This window comes from Fundulus heteroclitus, chromosome 13 (assembly GCF_011125445.2).
Source record: "Fundulus heteroclitus isolate FHET01 chromosome 13, MU-UCD_Fhet_4.1, whole genome shotgun sequence".
In the NCBI taxonomy this organism is placed as follows: domain Eukaryota; kingdom Metazoa; phylum Chordata; class Actinopteri; order Cyprinodontiformes; family Fundulidae; genus Fundulus; species Fundulus heteroclitus.
This window is the reverse complement of record NC_046373.1, coordinates 37,537,552-37,550,913: the sequence shown is the minus strand read 5'-3', so window position 1 is coordinate 37,550,913 and position 13,362 is coordinate 37,537,552. Positions and strand designations below refer to the sequence as shown.

The window sequence follows — 13,362 nt, the reverse complement described above, 5'->3', positions numbered from 1 at the left end:
ATCATGGCAACATTTAACCACATAAAACAAACCAGCAGAATAATTTAAGGAGGATTAACCCGTTGGAGAACAAAGTACCTACCAGAAAAGGAGAAATTACAAATGTGCAGATATTGAAAAAATTGCAAAGTGTTAAATATTAACTGTGTTCAGGTTCAAGAAGAACTCCAAAAAACTGAATACAATAATAAGAAATTTTAAATTTACAGGGATATTTACAGGATGTAAAATAACTTAAGGATCCTCCTAAATGTTTCTGGCTTTGTGAAAACTCATTTGATTTTAACTCCTCGTTTAAAAAAAAACAAAAACAATAAATTGCTGGGTTAAAATACAAAAAAAGAAACATGAGCTTCCATCTTTGTTTCTGCTGAGTTTCAGTGTGCACTCCATCCTACACCAATTCAGAAGTTACTTTATAAACATACTGTCATGTGAAAAAGTGCTTACCCCCCTTTGAGATATCTTCTGTTTTGCTTTTCGTACACTGACATGTTTCAGATCATTAAACACATTTAGACTTTTAGCAAAAGATAATCTCTGTGTGTACATGGATGGATGTTTGCCCTCTGATGGAGAGGTCGCCTGGTTAAAAGATAAGAGCAGCATCCTGATCAGTGATTGGCTTCTAAATCTTGAGACTGTGACATTTTTAAGAAAGATTTGCTAAATAAAAATCAATAACCTTTAGGACACTTGATTTTTATTAATGTAGTTATTTCTCTAGAAATTATTAAGATTTAAATTGGTAACTTAAGAATGTAGAGAGCACAGTAAGTGGACGATGACCGGAAATAATGTTGGGAGGGTATCAGCCCAGGTGAGCCAGTGCATGAAGGCGGCTCTTCCCATCAGTGTTGAGAAACCCTTATGGAAATAAAGTTTGTCAAACCCTTAAAAGCCACCCAAAACAAATCAGCCTAACTTTGTTTCACAGATCGCTAGCAGGTAGCTTAGCCTGTTAGCTCCAGAACTTAACCTCAGTAAAACCTTAAAAACACACATGGCTTCATCCCATACTAACTTTATCTGCTCATCTCTGCCAAACCTCTGCCTCTGGGTCCCGTTGTGTTGACTTTGTGGCATCTGGATGGAAGACTGCGCTCACAGTCTTACATTTATTTTTCTCCAACATTGTTAAAGACTCAGAACCAGTTACCAGAAACACCTGATGGAAGCTGTAGCTGCCTTTCCTGTATTTTAATCATGTAAAGCACTTTGCATTGTCTCTATACTGAATTGTGCTATACAAATACATTTGCCCTGCCCTTACCAAGGGAACCACCAGTTATTGAGTTTAGGGGGTACTGTATTTGTCGGACTATAAATCACTCCGGAATATAAATCGCATCAGTCAAAAAATGCGTCATAAAGAGGAAATAAACATATATAAGTTACACCTGACTATGCACATCAGTGAAATTGTAATACGCCCAGACAACAGAGCTGCAAGCTAACGCTAGCTGTTATTAGCTTCACAGACGGCCCAATAACGGGTTCTATCACGGTCTGGGCAGCACCACGTAACGCTCTGCTGCGTGAATGCAGACTGAAACAATGAAACAACGTACAAACATGACAGTCTTTGTTGTCTATAAGTTAATGTTTCAATGCATTTTTAAGTTAAGGTGACCAGGTTTCTCTAGCTAAAACCAGGGATGTCTCTGATTTTGCTGAGAATCTCTGTCTGGGGTTAGTTTGTTTTGCATGATCTGCAACGCCGACAGGGTGGGGAGACGCGTTCAACCATCATGATACAATTTATATATATATATATATATATATATATATATATATACACTTTATATACACTATAGCCAGTAATGTTTACTCCTTGATTCATGCTAGTCAAGATGAATTGCCATTTAAATTTGATATATAAGTCGCACCTGAATAGAAGCTGCAGGATCGGTCAAACTATGAAAAAAAGTGTGACCTTTAGTCCAAAAAATACGGTAATTGCTTTTTCACACAGGGCCAGGTGGGTTAGGAGAGGTTCCGGCTGTTATGGGTCTTTCTGCATGGAGTGTGCATGTTCTTCCTCTGCATGTGTGGTTGTTTTTCCTGTGATGGAAGCGGCTAGACAATAGATGCACTGACGGACACTTTCAATACACACGCGTGAAGATTGTTTGAGTCAGTACTGAATATTGCATCTTGGGTTTAGTTTCTCTACCACAGCGGTATTTCTACAGGAAGGTTCATATGTCTGTCGTCTACCAACCTGTTAGCAGAACAAATCCAGACATTTAGTCTCGGGTTTACACCTCGGCCAATCTCTGAGCTGGTAAAACACCTGGCTGACGTTCACCTGGCTCCTCTTAGACTAAAATGTGCTGAATTAGCTGAGCCAGAAACCATCACTACTGCAGATGAGCCGGCGGATTACCTGAGTGGCTGCAGCGTGACCCTGGTGCCGCTGAGGTTCAGGGAGAGCAGCGTCTCCGTGTGGGCCACCTGAAGAAGGAAACTCAGCGCCACCTCCAGGTCGGTCCCGGTAAAAGGCTGGTTGGTGATGTCCAGCTGCTGCAGCGTCTGACCCCACTTCTCCATCAGCAGGTGAAGGTTCTTCTTTACAGACGTGAACCCAAGGTTTTTGGTGAAATACTGACCCCAGAACAGGCACTCAAGCTCTGGAAGAAAGAAAAAATATTAACAGGTCTCCTTTCAGTACCATAAATCAGTGTGCTGACTCTCCTACATAAGATTAAACGCTTTTTATCCCACATAAATCTGTTTTCACAATAGTTCTCATTAATATCTAATCTGTTATACTAAATATGAAATGTTCAACCAACTCATTATTTAGTAACATTTATCTAAACTGTTTAAGATGTTTTTTTATGTTTTCCAGTAATTCTAACAGCTCTAATTAAATTAACATTCAGTCAAAATCAACAACTGACAGCAAGAAACATTAAATAAATGTCTTAATCACTTTTAAGAGGTTTTCATTGCCTAAACTATCTTTTGTTGTATTTTTAATACCTTTTCAGGTCCTGTTTTTGCCCTCACAAAGTAAAGTTATATCATAATTTATGTTATCAGTATTATTCTCTTCCTTATGAGCTCATCAAATATAAGAAAGCTTCTGGATATAAATTCAAGAGATATAATGTAACATTATGATCTAAAATTATATAATTTAATATAAACTTCTGTCATTTAGAAGTAAATGAAATAATATTTTGTGCTTAATATTGTGCAAGATTAAAATACCCAATAAACAATTATAATAAACAAACAGATATAATGTAACATTATGATCTAAAATTATATATTTATATTGTGCAAAATTAAAATACATAGTAACTGCAATAATAAAAAGTAATATATATTGTAATAATCCTTAATAATGAATAAAAATAAAAAATAAAATGAAAAAATAAAAATTTTAGAATTTTAGGATTCTTTTATTATTAATTATCTTTAAATGGCTTCGCCCCGCTCCAGTACATCTCTGAGCTTTTTCAGGCCTTTCTGCCGCCTGGTTCTCTCAGGTCAGCTGAACTTTTGCTCTGATCAGTACCGAGAACCAGGCCCAGAGGGAACCGGGTCTAAACTCTGGAGGGTTCTGCTGCTGTACATGAGGTAGTCACCCACCCACCGGCCATTTTTAAATCTCTGTTAAAAACTTGTTTTCTGTCTGGCGATTAATAATTTCTGCATTGTTGGTCTTATGTTGAGCTTATGTTGTTTTATGTCTTTATTTTCTTATTTTATTAACTCTGCATTTTACTGGTGTTCTCCATATTTTGCTTTTACCCATACAGCCCTTTGGCTTTTGCATTTGTGCTTCATGAATAAAGTTGGATTGGATAAATTACATGAACGCTCAAATGTAAGAACAGTGATGTTTGAGGTGATCAGATATTTAAAAACCAGCTCCTAGATGTTGCTTGAATAACCTGTTCATTGTAAATATAACAGGTTAAAGGGTAGAAATGTGGCGTCTTTTACACACTGGGACACGGTAACTGTGCCAGGCCACAGGTCGTGATCCGCGTGGAGCCTCGCAGGTCCAGCACTCGCAGCTGGGTGGAGCCGAACAGAATATCCTGTAAAACCTGGTCGGTCATGTAGGAATACTCGGTGTTGGCGATACAAAACTCATCCAGAAGTGGGAATCCGGCTTCTGACTCGTCTCTTCTTTGCATCGGTTTGTGATTAATTTGGATGTTTAGCATCCTGAAGACCTGAAAGGAAACAAAGAAACAAGATTATGTGACTATATGAACTGAAGGTCTGAGAGCAGGGGCGATTCTAGAAGGGCCCAACAGGGGTCAGTACTAAAGACATTATATTAAATACATTTCTTACGATGATATGCACCAACAATAAACTGTAACTGACTGGTCCCTTGGACTAATTTCATTTTTTACCTTTACAGTTTTACTCTAACAATGGGGCTAGTGCCCCTGTGGAAACCCGACTGGAAAACGTCAAAGCGGCTGGTCGTTGTTAAGAAGGTGTTTAATTATTGAAACTCAGCTTTTTCTATAATCTTACTGATAAAGGAGGTTTGAGATGGACCTGAAGTTCTGGAGTAGAAGTTTGTCTAAATTGTTCTTTTTCAGCAGTGGTTTGATAATTGCTGTTTTTAGGGGAAAACACCTGACAGAAGTGTTTATTATCTGAGTCAGATCAGACGCTATGACAGGCAGAAGGTTCTTAAAGAACGCTGTGGGGAGAACATTAAGGCAGCAGGAGGAGGAACTTAACTGCTGAATGATCTGCTCTAAGCTTTTGTGGTTTATTTGGCTGAATTGGGACATTTTGGTCAGTTCTGGTTGAATACAGCTTTGGTTCTGGAGTAGATATGGAAGTACAAACTGATCCTCTGATGTTTTCTCAGTAAAGAAGTTAGCAGATTCATTGCAGGCCCTGGTGGAGTTCAGAGCCACAGACACAGGAGGGTTTGTTAACCTGTCAGCACAGGTGAATCTTTAGGTGGATCATTTAGTTAAAAAAAATCTTCCAAATGTTGCAATAGAGAAAATGTTTTACCTTAAGTTTGGGGCAGGCCTTCTGCAGCGACTGAAAGCAAACAGACAGCTCTGTGTCTTTACTGTCGAGCTTCTTGTTCACATCCAACAGCTCCAGATCAGGACAGCATCCCCTCTGCAGAAACATGAGCATCGGTCTGTAAGAAGAGTCCATCTGGCTGTTTCCCAGCAGGCAGATTATAAAACAGGAACTCACAGTGATTGCTGCCAGAACTTTGTCACTCCTGTTGCTGCGGGTGAACAGCATCTCCCTGATCTGCTTCCCGTGCTCCTCCAGGTACTCCACCAGTCCTTCAACCTGAAACTACAACGAAGAAAAAGCGCTTCATAAAACCAGATTACAGTTTATATTAATTAAGCGTAACCCAGCTGGTTATTTACTCACACATTAAAGTGTAACTTTAAGTGCTTTCATGTAAAAGCACAACGCCGCCCCGAGGCATATTCTGAGCCAGTAGAATAGAGCTTTTGGACAATTTGGAGGTGTGTGTGTCATGTTATTTGTTGGTGTATGGAGAAGATGGATTGTCCATTGCAGCTGCATGCTGAGGTCACTGTGGGTGAAGTCAGAAGATCGTCCTAAAGGACGGTGTTGTGAAAATGTTTATTGATGTCTGTAACTCTGATCATATCGTCTCTGGATGCTCCTGCATAACTTTCCCATGTGAAAGAAGCTCTCATGCTTACAGATTTACTGTGTTTCCACATCCAAGGACACAGAGAGGAGTTGAGTTAGATAGGAACTGGATCGTACCAGTGGCTGCGCTCCTCTGAAGATTACTCCCACTTTCTTTGTTAACCCAGAATGTATAAAAGTTTAGTGTGTTCTTCTTCTCGTTGCTCTGTTTCCTGACTGCGTTGGGGGACAGAGACATTCAAACGCTCATGCCTTTGAATAAATAACTTAAAGACAAACGATGGATCATTTGTTTTCATGAGTGGTGTGCTCACTTAATTGATAATTATTAATATCCATTACAACGGCTATAATTAACATGCAACACGGCCAGCGAAGTGTTAGGGTGGACAGTGCTGCATGCAGATTCCCCTGTTAATCTACACTCAGCAAAATGTTCCTTTTTATTTTGGTTGTTTTTAAAGAAAATGTTCTGAAAAAAATAAGAAATTAATATACAGAGACATTTGCAAATCCACTGGTACCAATTCTACAATAAATCTGACTAATCTACATTTACTCTGAAAGTCCCAGAAGCTCTGTGAATGCAAGTGTGCTGAAAAAACAATGACCCATGCTTTCCCTCTTTTTAACAGCCGTCCAGCATCAAACGATGAATACACATTTGATAAAAAGGTGAGACAAATGCGTGGATCATTGCTGGACATTGAGATGTTCCTGCTGACGCGGCCCTTTACCTCTGAATGCTGCAGATTGATCCTCTGCAGGGAGCGGCTGTGCTGGCCGAGGCTCTGGATGCCGCTCGCTGTCAGACCTTTGCAGTAAGACAGGTGGATTGAATGAAGATGAGGACAAAACTTTGAAACAACCTGAACGAGATAATAAAGAGGGAAAAAAAGCATATTTTAACCAAAAGAGATTTGCATTTAGATGATATGAGGCTATATACTGGTTGTTTCTGGTCAATCTACCAAGTAAAGATGTATTTTCAATTGATGAGTTTCTCCTTTCAGCTTTAGAAGCTTTCAGATAACCTGGAAAGCTGCAGATCTAAACTGTTGTTGTTTCAGAATTACCTCTAAAGTGAAGTCAACGTTCTTTGTCCAGTGACAGAGAGTGAAGTCCCGCAGCTGGGAGAATCTAAAGAACAACGGCTCATATTTTTAACAACATAAGGAGCTTTTACAGATGGAAAGTAGCACTTTAGCTCTAACGCGGTGTTTAATTTGGAGTTAAAATTGAGTGAAGATTCTGCAGAAGGTAATCTAAGCCAAGCATGAACAGGACTCACCTGTTTTGAGCCAGCCAGGTAACAGTTTTCTTGATCTTGTTCTCAGTCTTTTCAAGCTGTTTTCTTGCTGGTTCGATCCAGCAGTGGCCGACTGTCACCTTCCTCCACAGAATCAACGTGGAGGCGGCGGCGTTCCACAGACGACAAACTCTGCCGACCCTGAACCACAGACACAGGAGGAGGAAACAGATTAAACTTCTGACCCAAACTCAGATGTGAAATCACTGAATCCCATTAGGCTATGCTGGTTATGCTTGAATCAGATCCTCGTATGAATCGACGTTTAATACCTGCATAGAAAAGGCACAGCACCATCCTGGACCACCACCATTTGGAATATGTTGACCAGCACCTCCTCTGGTAAATGCTGCCCCCATCTGTCCTCAGCCTCCAGCTGGGGCTCAGAAAACCTTTGCTCCTTTTTCTTCTTCGCTGCTTTCTTCTCCAGCTTAGGTTTGGGACGAACCGTCTTTCGTTTCTTTTTCTGATTCTTAAGCGACTTTCTTTTGGGACCTTTTTTACTCCTAGGAGTCCGAAACACTTCAAACTGAGACGAAACATTGGTTATATAAAGAAGCATGTCTTCCCCCTGCTCAATGGTGTAGTTGGGCTGTTGAGGTCGGGGCAATCTGGCCTTTTTTTTGGCTTTCTTTGCTTTCACATCCATCTTTCTTTTCAGCTGCGCTCGCCTCTGCTCATTTTCTCCTGACCCAGATGCTGCATCCTCGTCCACTCTTCCGTTCTGGACTGAACCCCCCGAGCCAAAGTCCTCCATCTCTGTTGCGAGTCAGGGACACATAATAAAATACAGCAGGGAAGTTAAATGGTTAGGCGCTGTTTCACCTGCTCAGATTTAAGCACATTTCTAGTTTTGGATGCAAATTTCTATGATTTTTAAATCACATTTTAATATACAGCAATCTCACATCTTCATCCTATAATAGGATAGTTGACCAAAAACCTTTCATTACCCTTTTGATATTTTTCCAGTAAAATCTATTTTTCCTTTGATTTGATCTGGAACCATTTTACACTCAAAGATGCATCAGTTCCTGAACTTTAGAATGTTTATGAAACAAATTAAAAAGAAAAGAGCAAGTCTATGAATTAGCCTCAGATTTTGTTTGAGGTATTGACCTCGCCTTCAGATTGCCCAGATTTGATTAATCTGAGCATCTGTGGGACGTGCTGGATTATCTAACCTGCAATTGCTCGTCTTAAAGGATCTGCTGGACCTGAAATGTAGTAACAAATGAATAACAAATAGTCGAAACAAAATGGAGAACAGAAAAATGTCACAAAAAGTAAACGTTATGCTTTCACACACAAATATTTTCATAATTATCAATAATGTTTTATTCAATTTTCTTGCTGTGTAAACAAAGGTTTAGTGGAGATTTGAAAATATTTCCCCTTTTTTCTACCTTTGGCCAGATTGGTCAACGTGGTTCACGTCTTTTAAACTTTCGGATAATTCAGGTAACGTAAAGTTCACATGTAATGTGGCATTATTTTTGCCAGAGAACACAAAGCTCACGTGTCTCGACGGTTTATCTTTTATTTGGGGCTTCCAGCTCGGTAAATGCCGATTTTTACAGATTATTTATGTTCTTTTCAGACCATAAATTAATCTATCCTGTCGGAATAACGTCTCTGAGTTTAAAGTTATCCTCAGACCATAACTTTTTACAGTTTTCTGCTTTATTTTTCCTGTTTGGAGATTGTTCGTTTCCTTCCGTTCGGTCTGGATGAAGCTGCGCGCGCATCTCGATTGTTTACAACCCGAAGCTTAGCACTGGCTAGCTAGCATCTGCTAAGTCTGATCGGCTAGCTGCGATAATTAGACGGACCAACATGAATATAACACGTAACGACACGCATTGGAATCCGTTTATATTCAGGCAGCTATTATATACAGCAGAAAGCATCTATGTAATAAAAAGCAGCTATTTGTTTCACCTTTTCTGATGCTAGCGCTAGAACCTGCAGCAGACCCAGGATGTATTCCGCTTTTCTATCCTGATTGGTCAAGACCTTAAACTGTATCCGCCTTTAGGTGAAACTGGCCAATCACAGTGCAGGAGCGATTTTTCCACAAGGAGGGCGAGTTGTGTCGATTTCAGAGTGAGTTTCTCAATTAAAATGATTTTAAGGGCTGTAAAACTGCAATTATTCATCATGAAACTGAGTAGTAGAGCTTGTCTGTTATATTGGCTCCGCAGAACTGAAGTTAACTGAGTGAGTAGCAGGTAAAGTGCGTGTAGCAGAGACTAGTTGCTCTGAATGCTAACTCGTGCAGCATCTGTGATCCTGTTAGGAGACCAGTTCAGTCTGTATTATGATTGTTTAATTTCCAATAATTTTAATGGCATTTTCATCTTTCATGTATCTGAATGAAAACATGAAAGTAATCTAACGTTAGAGAGGAAAAGCTCCCAAACCAAGGATTGGATTTTGGTATTTTTCCATGTTTAGATGAATTAAAAAAAAAAGAGTGGAGCATGGGATAGTGTTAGTATTTCCTGATTTTGCTCCATATATATATATATATATATATATATATATATATATATATATATATATATATATATATTTGTATATGTGTATGTATATGTGTGTGTACGTACATAAAAACTCAAAGACCCATCTTACATCTACCAAAGAACATCTTGATTATGTTCTTCTGGGAAAATATTCAGTGGGCTGATGAGAAAAAAAAGTGGATCTTTTGACCTTTTTTGAGGGAGTTTGTTACATCTGGTGTAAAACTAACAGCATTCGAGATGAAGAACATCACACCTAGTTAAACATGGTGGAGGTGGTGTCATGGCGTGGGGCTGCTTTGGTTCTTCAGGATCAGGACCTCCCTAGCAGAGCATTGACTACTTTGTGAAGCTTGACCTTACTTGGATTCTACAACAGGACAATGATGTGAAGCACCACCTCTGATTGGCTAAAAAAATAAAGAAGATTTTGGAGGAGCCTAGTCAAAGTATTGCTGTACCTTAAACATGATTGAGTTGCTATTGTAAGCATGTGGGATTCCCCTCCTGTGTGCCTGAATTTAACCGGTCTGCAAAGCAAAGCGGGCCAAAACTCCTCCACAAAGAGGTTAAAGACTCACTCCTTATGCTTAGGGACCAAATACCTTTTCACAGCATCATAGAAACTGTGTTTACACTGGTGGTGTGACAGCAGAATAACTTTTGGACCTGTTTGTGTGTGTTTTTTAACAGGACACTATGGAGGAAGGTCAGGATTTTTCTCTCCACGCGAAGCCAGTTGTAAATGATGCTAATCTGAGTAAGTCTGAACTCTATTACAGTAACGGCTGTGCAGCAAGTCCTGCTTGCAGCATCAGAACCAAGCTCCGTTTCTTGGTCTTTCCTTCCAAGCTGCTTCCTGTAATATTCTAAAGTCAGTAGTTTCTTTGGGCTTTCTGAAAATCTTTCAAATGATTATTTTCTGGTGCAGCTCTGCTCACATTTATTAAACATTTTCACCAGAAGTAATTTTTCTCACCTCTGTCCAACTCTGTGCCTCCAGGAGACGAGTACTACTGGAAGCTTGTTGCAGACTTCATCGGCCCTCAATCAGGGGAAGGCCTGGAGCTGAATCAAGGGCCATGTAAGAACAGACTGATGATCCAGGTTGGACTTCTGAGGGAGGACAATAATTTCCCCTGGCTCGCCATCACAGAATGGCTGAAGAAGATCTTCCCGGCTCATCAGTCGGCTGACTTCCGCTGTTTGATCGAAAGAGGCATTGCGACCACTCTGAGCTTGGGCACCGAAGCCAGGTTTACCTTCCTGGACTCGGACGTCAACTTCAACTTTGTTGGGCCGATATGCGACAGTATCGGGGTGGAGCGCCAGCATCTCCTGGAGCTGAGGGATTTCTCAGAGCGGGCGCGGTCCATCGAAGTCACAAACGGACTCATTCTCGAGTTTACCAACTTCGTCGCCAGGGAGAAAATCTCCCCGGTCGTCATTGTGACTTGGCTTAAAAACTTCAACCCAGATTACTGCAAGCACGGGGACATCCAGAAGGCGTACAAACTCCTGAGGGCCCGGATAAAGAAGCTGAAGATTTGCTGTCGCAACTATGAGACGAGGAGTCACAGGAGAAATGCAGCCATAGAAAAGGTGCTGCAGAGCCCGTTTGAACTGGTTCGCAGGAAATCCCCAAAGCTGTTTGCAAAGAAACGCATGAGGAGGGATGACTATGAAAGGGTCATAATCAAAGAAGAGGAGGAGTGGTCAGAAATCTCACAAAGTAGACCTCCTGAGGTGCCACAGGAGGTTCTGGGAAACCCAGTGCAGACAGCGAGCGCTAGCAGAGGAGGCGAGGAGGACCAGAATGTCTCCAGCCATCAGGAAAGCTTCGGCGACCGAGGAGAATCCCTCACCCTGCTGGACATCGCCATGCTGTCCGTCCAGAAGCTGTCCAGCGTTTATGGCGGCAAAACGGAGACGTGCAAAGGCGTTTCCCTGGATCTGCTCAAGAATCACTACGCCCTGACCTACAAGGAGCACCCGGCCATGGAGGACTTTGAGAACAAGGTGAGCGCTGCGTGGAGAGAGTCTTCCCTCGTGCCTCCCGTGGTGTTTTTGAACTACAACGCCAACTTCCTGGTTGGTCTGCACGACGCCGTGGAGGCGCAGATCATGAGCTTTGAGAAGGAGATCATCCTGTCCACGGGAGTCAAACTGGGCCGAGACAATCTCTCAAAGTTCAAGAACTTTGTCAACCTGCCGGAGAGCGCCACGTCCCGCTACATCCACATGGCCTGCGACATCCTGAGCCCCATCAGCGCCGAAAAGCCCAACTACAGGAAGCACTGGGTGGCGTTCTGCGAGGAGAAGGGAAACCCCTCCAGGCTCGCTGTGAACCAGTCAAACAGGTTGAACAACTACTTCGAAGCGGCGGCGGGCCTCATCCACCATCACAAGGAGACCGCCCTCTTCTTCGCGGACCTGCTGTCCATCGCCAACGACCCGGTTCCCAACGTCATCCTGGAGAGCGTGGCGGCCGACGCCAACGACTCCATGATCCAGTGCTTCGTGTGCGTGGTGGCCATCGTTTACTGCAAGGTCCTGGGCCCCTACTGGCAGCTGCTGAAGAGCGGAGGCGAGTACGCGCTCTTCAGCCGCTTCCTGCTCTGCCTCTACCAGCGCTTCATCGACTGGTCCAAAGACCCGTCCACCCTGCTGGAACCGGAGGACGGCAACAACGTCTTCCTGCAGTTCCCGCTGCAGGAGAGGGTTTTCAGCGGCGTGTTCCGCTTCTGCGGCGACTGGCACACAAACCGAGACCTGATCCGAGCCTGCCTGAAGAGGACCGTGAAGGTGATCGCTGCCGTCACCGAGGAACACCTGAAGGAGTTCCTGCCCGGCGGGAGGTTCTCCCAGACCCCCTCCAGCGACCTGTGCCTGCAGATGGTCAGCTGCACGTTCTCCGTGTTGATGGCGGAGTATCCCTTCGGCCACGCCTATCCGTACAAGAAGAAGAGGCCGGACCAGCAGGCCAAGGGTTCCTCAAAGGGCGCGTTGGAGAGCTCGCAGGAGGACGAGGGAATGTCTGGCAACAGCTCCGACGAAGCCTCGCGGGGTAGAAGCTTCTCCCGGGTCGGCCAGAACGAGCTCAGTCCTCAGACCAGACGAGCTCCTAAAAGAGCTCAGGAGGAGGAGCAGGAGGAGAACATGGACAAGGACTACATTACCGCCGTGGTGACCAAAAACGGAGGTCCCTGCAAGACCCAGCAGGACCTGGATAAGATGATGCTGCGCTTCGACGGGAAGTCCCGATCCGAGAGGCGGGAGGCTGTCCGCTGCGAGATGCTCTACCAGAAACTGGTTCTGAACAACGCCGACCAAAACCTGGACTACCACACGCTCAACACCACCCAGATGGTGATGAAGCTCAAGCTCGCTCTCCCTCGGGTCAAACCTGGATACTCGCTGGTGCTGGCGCCCAGGAAGACCAAACCGAAGCCTCTGGTCCAGAACGCCGCAGCAGATCCTGATGCTGAGGACGCCGCCGAGCCGCCGCTGGCGTCCAGAGAGGAGAGTCCAGACTGCTGCTCAGTGGATGTGGGGATGGAGAAGTGAGCAGGAGCCGTCCCACAGACTTCAGACGGTCCACAGGAGGCATGCCTGATGTGGAATCAGGAATCAATGCCTCGCTGCTGGTGTTTCAGGAAAAGGAACCTTTAAATGTGCGATTGTTCTTCACTTTGACCTCTGTCAAAATAAACATTGTTTGTCTTTTTTTTTTTTTTTTTACTTTTTTTTCTTTTACAACAGGAAAGGGCTAATCTGTAAAAATGTAGTGAAATATTTGTAAGAAGTGGGGGTGAGTGTAAGCTTTCATCATGGCTGGAAATAAAACGTGCTTCAAGCTTTTATATGTTTGCAGCTGAACTTTCA

At 43.0% G+C, this 13,362-nt stretch overlaps 2 protein-coding genes across 3 annotated transcripts in view; one reads left to right on the top strand and one right to left on the bottom strand.

Annotated features, from left to right (window-relative positions):
- Positions 1-8,960, bottom strand: part of fbxl6 (F-box and leucine-rich repeat protein 6) — a 9,824-nt gene extending 864 nt beyond the window's left edge. The window contains exons 1-9 of one of the 2 annotated variants that reach the window (XM_021310039.2): positions 8,894-8,960; positions 7,225-7,711; positions 6,935-7,093; positions 6,720-6,783; positions 6,381-6,512; positions 5,203-5,310; positions 5,008-5,121; positions 3,965-4,196; positions 2,390-2,633 (exon numbers count right to left, since the gene is read on the bottom strand). In XM_021310039.2, the coding sequence (XP_021165714.2) occupies positions 2,390-2,633; positions 3,965-4,196; positions 5,008-5,121; positions 5,203-5,310; positions 6,381-6,512; positions 6,720-6,783; positions 6,935-7,093; positions 7,225-7,709 (1,538 nt within the window). In that variant the 5' untranslated portion in view covers positions 7,710-7,711; positions 8,894-8,960. The remainder of the gene's footprint in view (positions 1-2,389; positions 2,634-3,964; positions 4,197-5,007; positions 5,122-5,202; positions 5,311-6,380; positions 6,513-6,719; positions 6,784-6,934; positions 7,094-7,224; positions 7,712-8,893) is intronic. The other variant, XM_012851549.3, reaches the window with a different exon arrangement.
- LOC105916902 lies at positions 8,961-13,362 on the top strand. The gene is made up of 3 exons (XM_012851546.3): positions 8,961-9,058; positions 10,171-10,237; positions 10,481-13,362. Exons 2-3 carry the CDS (start codon positions 10,177-10,179, stop codon positions 13,042-13,044), a joined length of 2,625 nt encoding a protein of 874 aa, XP_012707000.2. The 5' UTR covers positions 8,961-9,058; positions 10,171-10,176; the 3' UTR covers positions 13,045-13,362.

Coding starts and splice junctions, on each gene's coding strand:
- LOC105916902 (XM_012851546.3), top strand. CDS start 10,177: ATGGAGGAAGGTCAGGATTTTTCTCTCCACGCGAAGCCAGTTGTAAAT. Junction 10,238..10,480: donor TGTAAATGATGCTAATCTGA/GTAAGTCTGAAC, acceptor CTGTGCCTCCAG/GAGACGAGTACTACTGGAAG.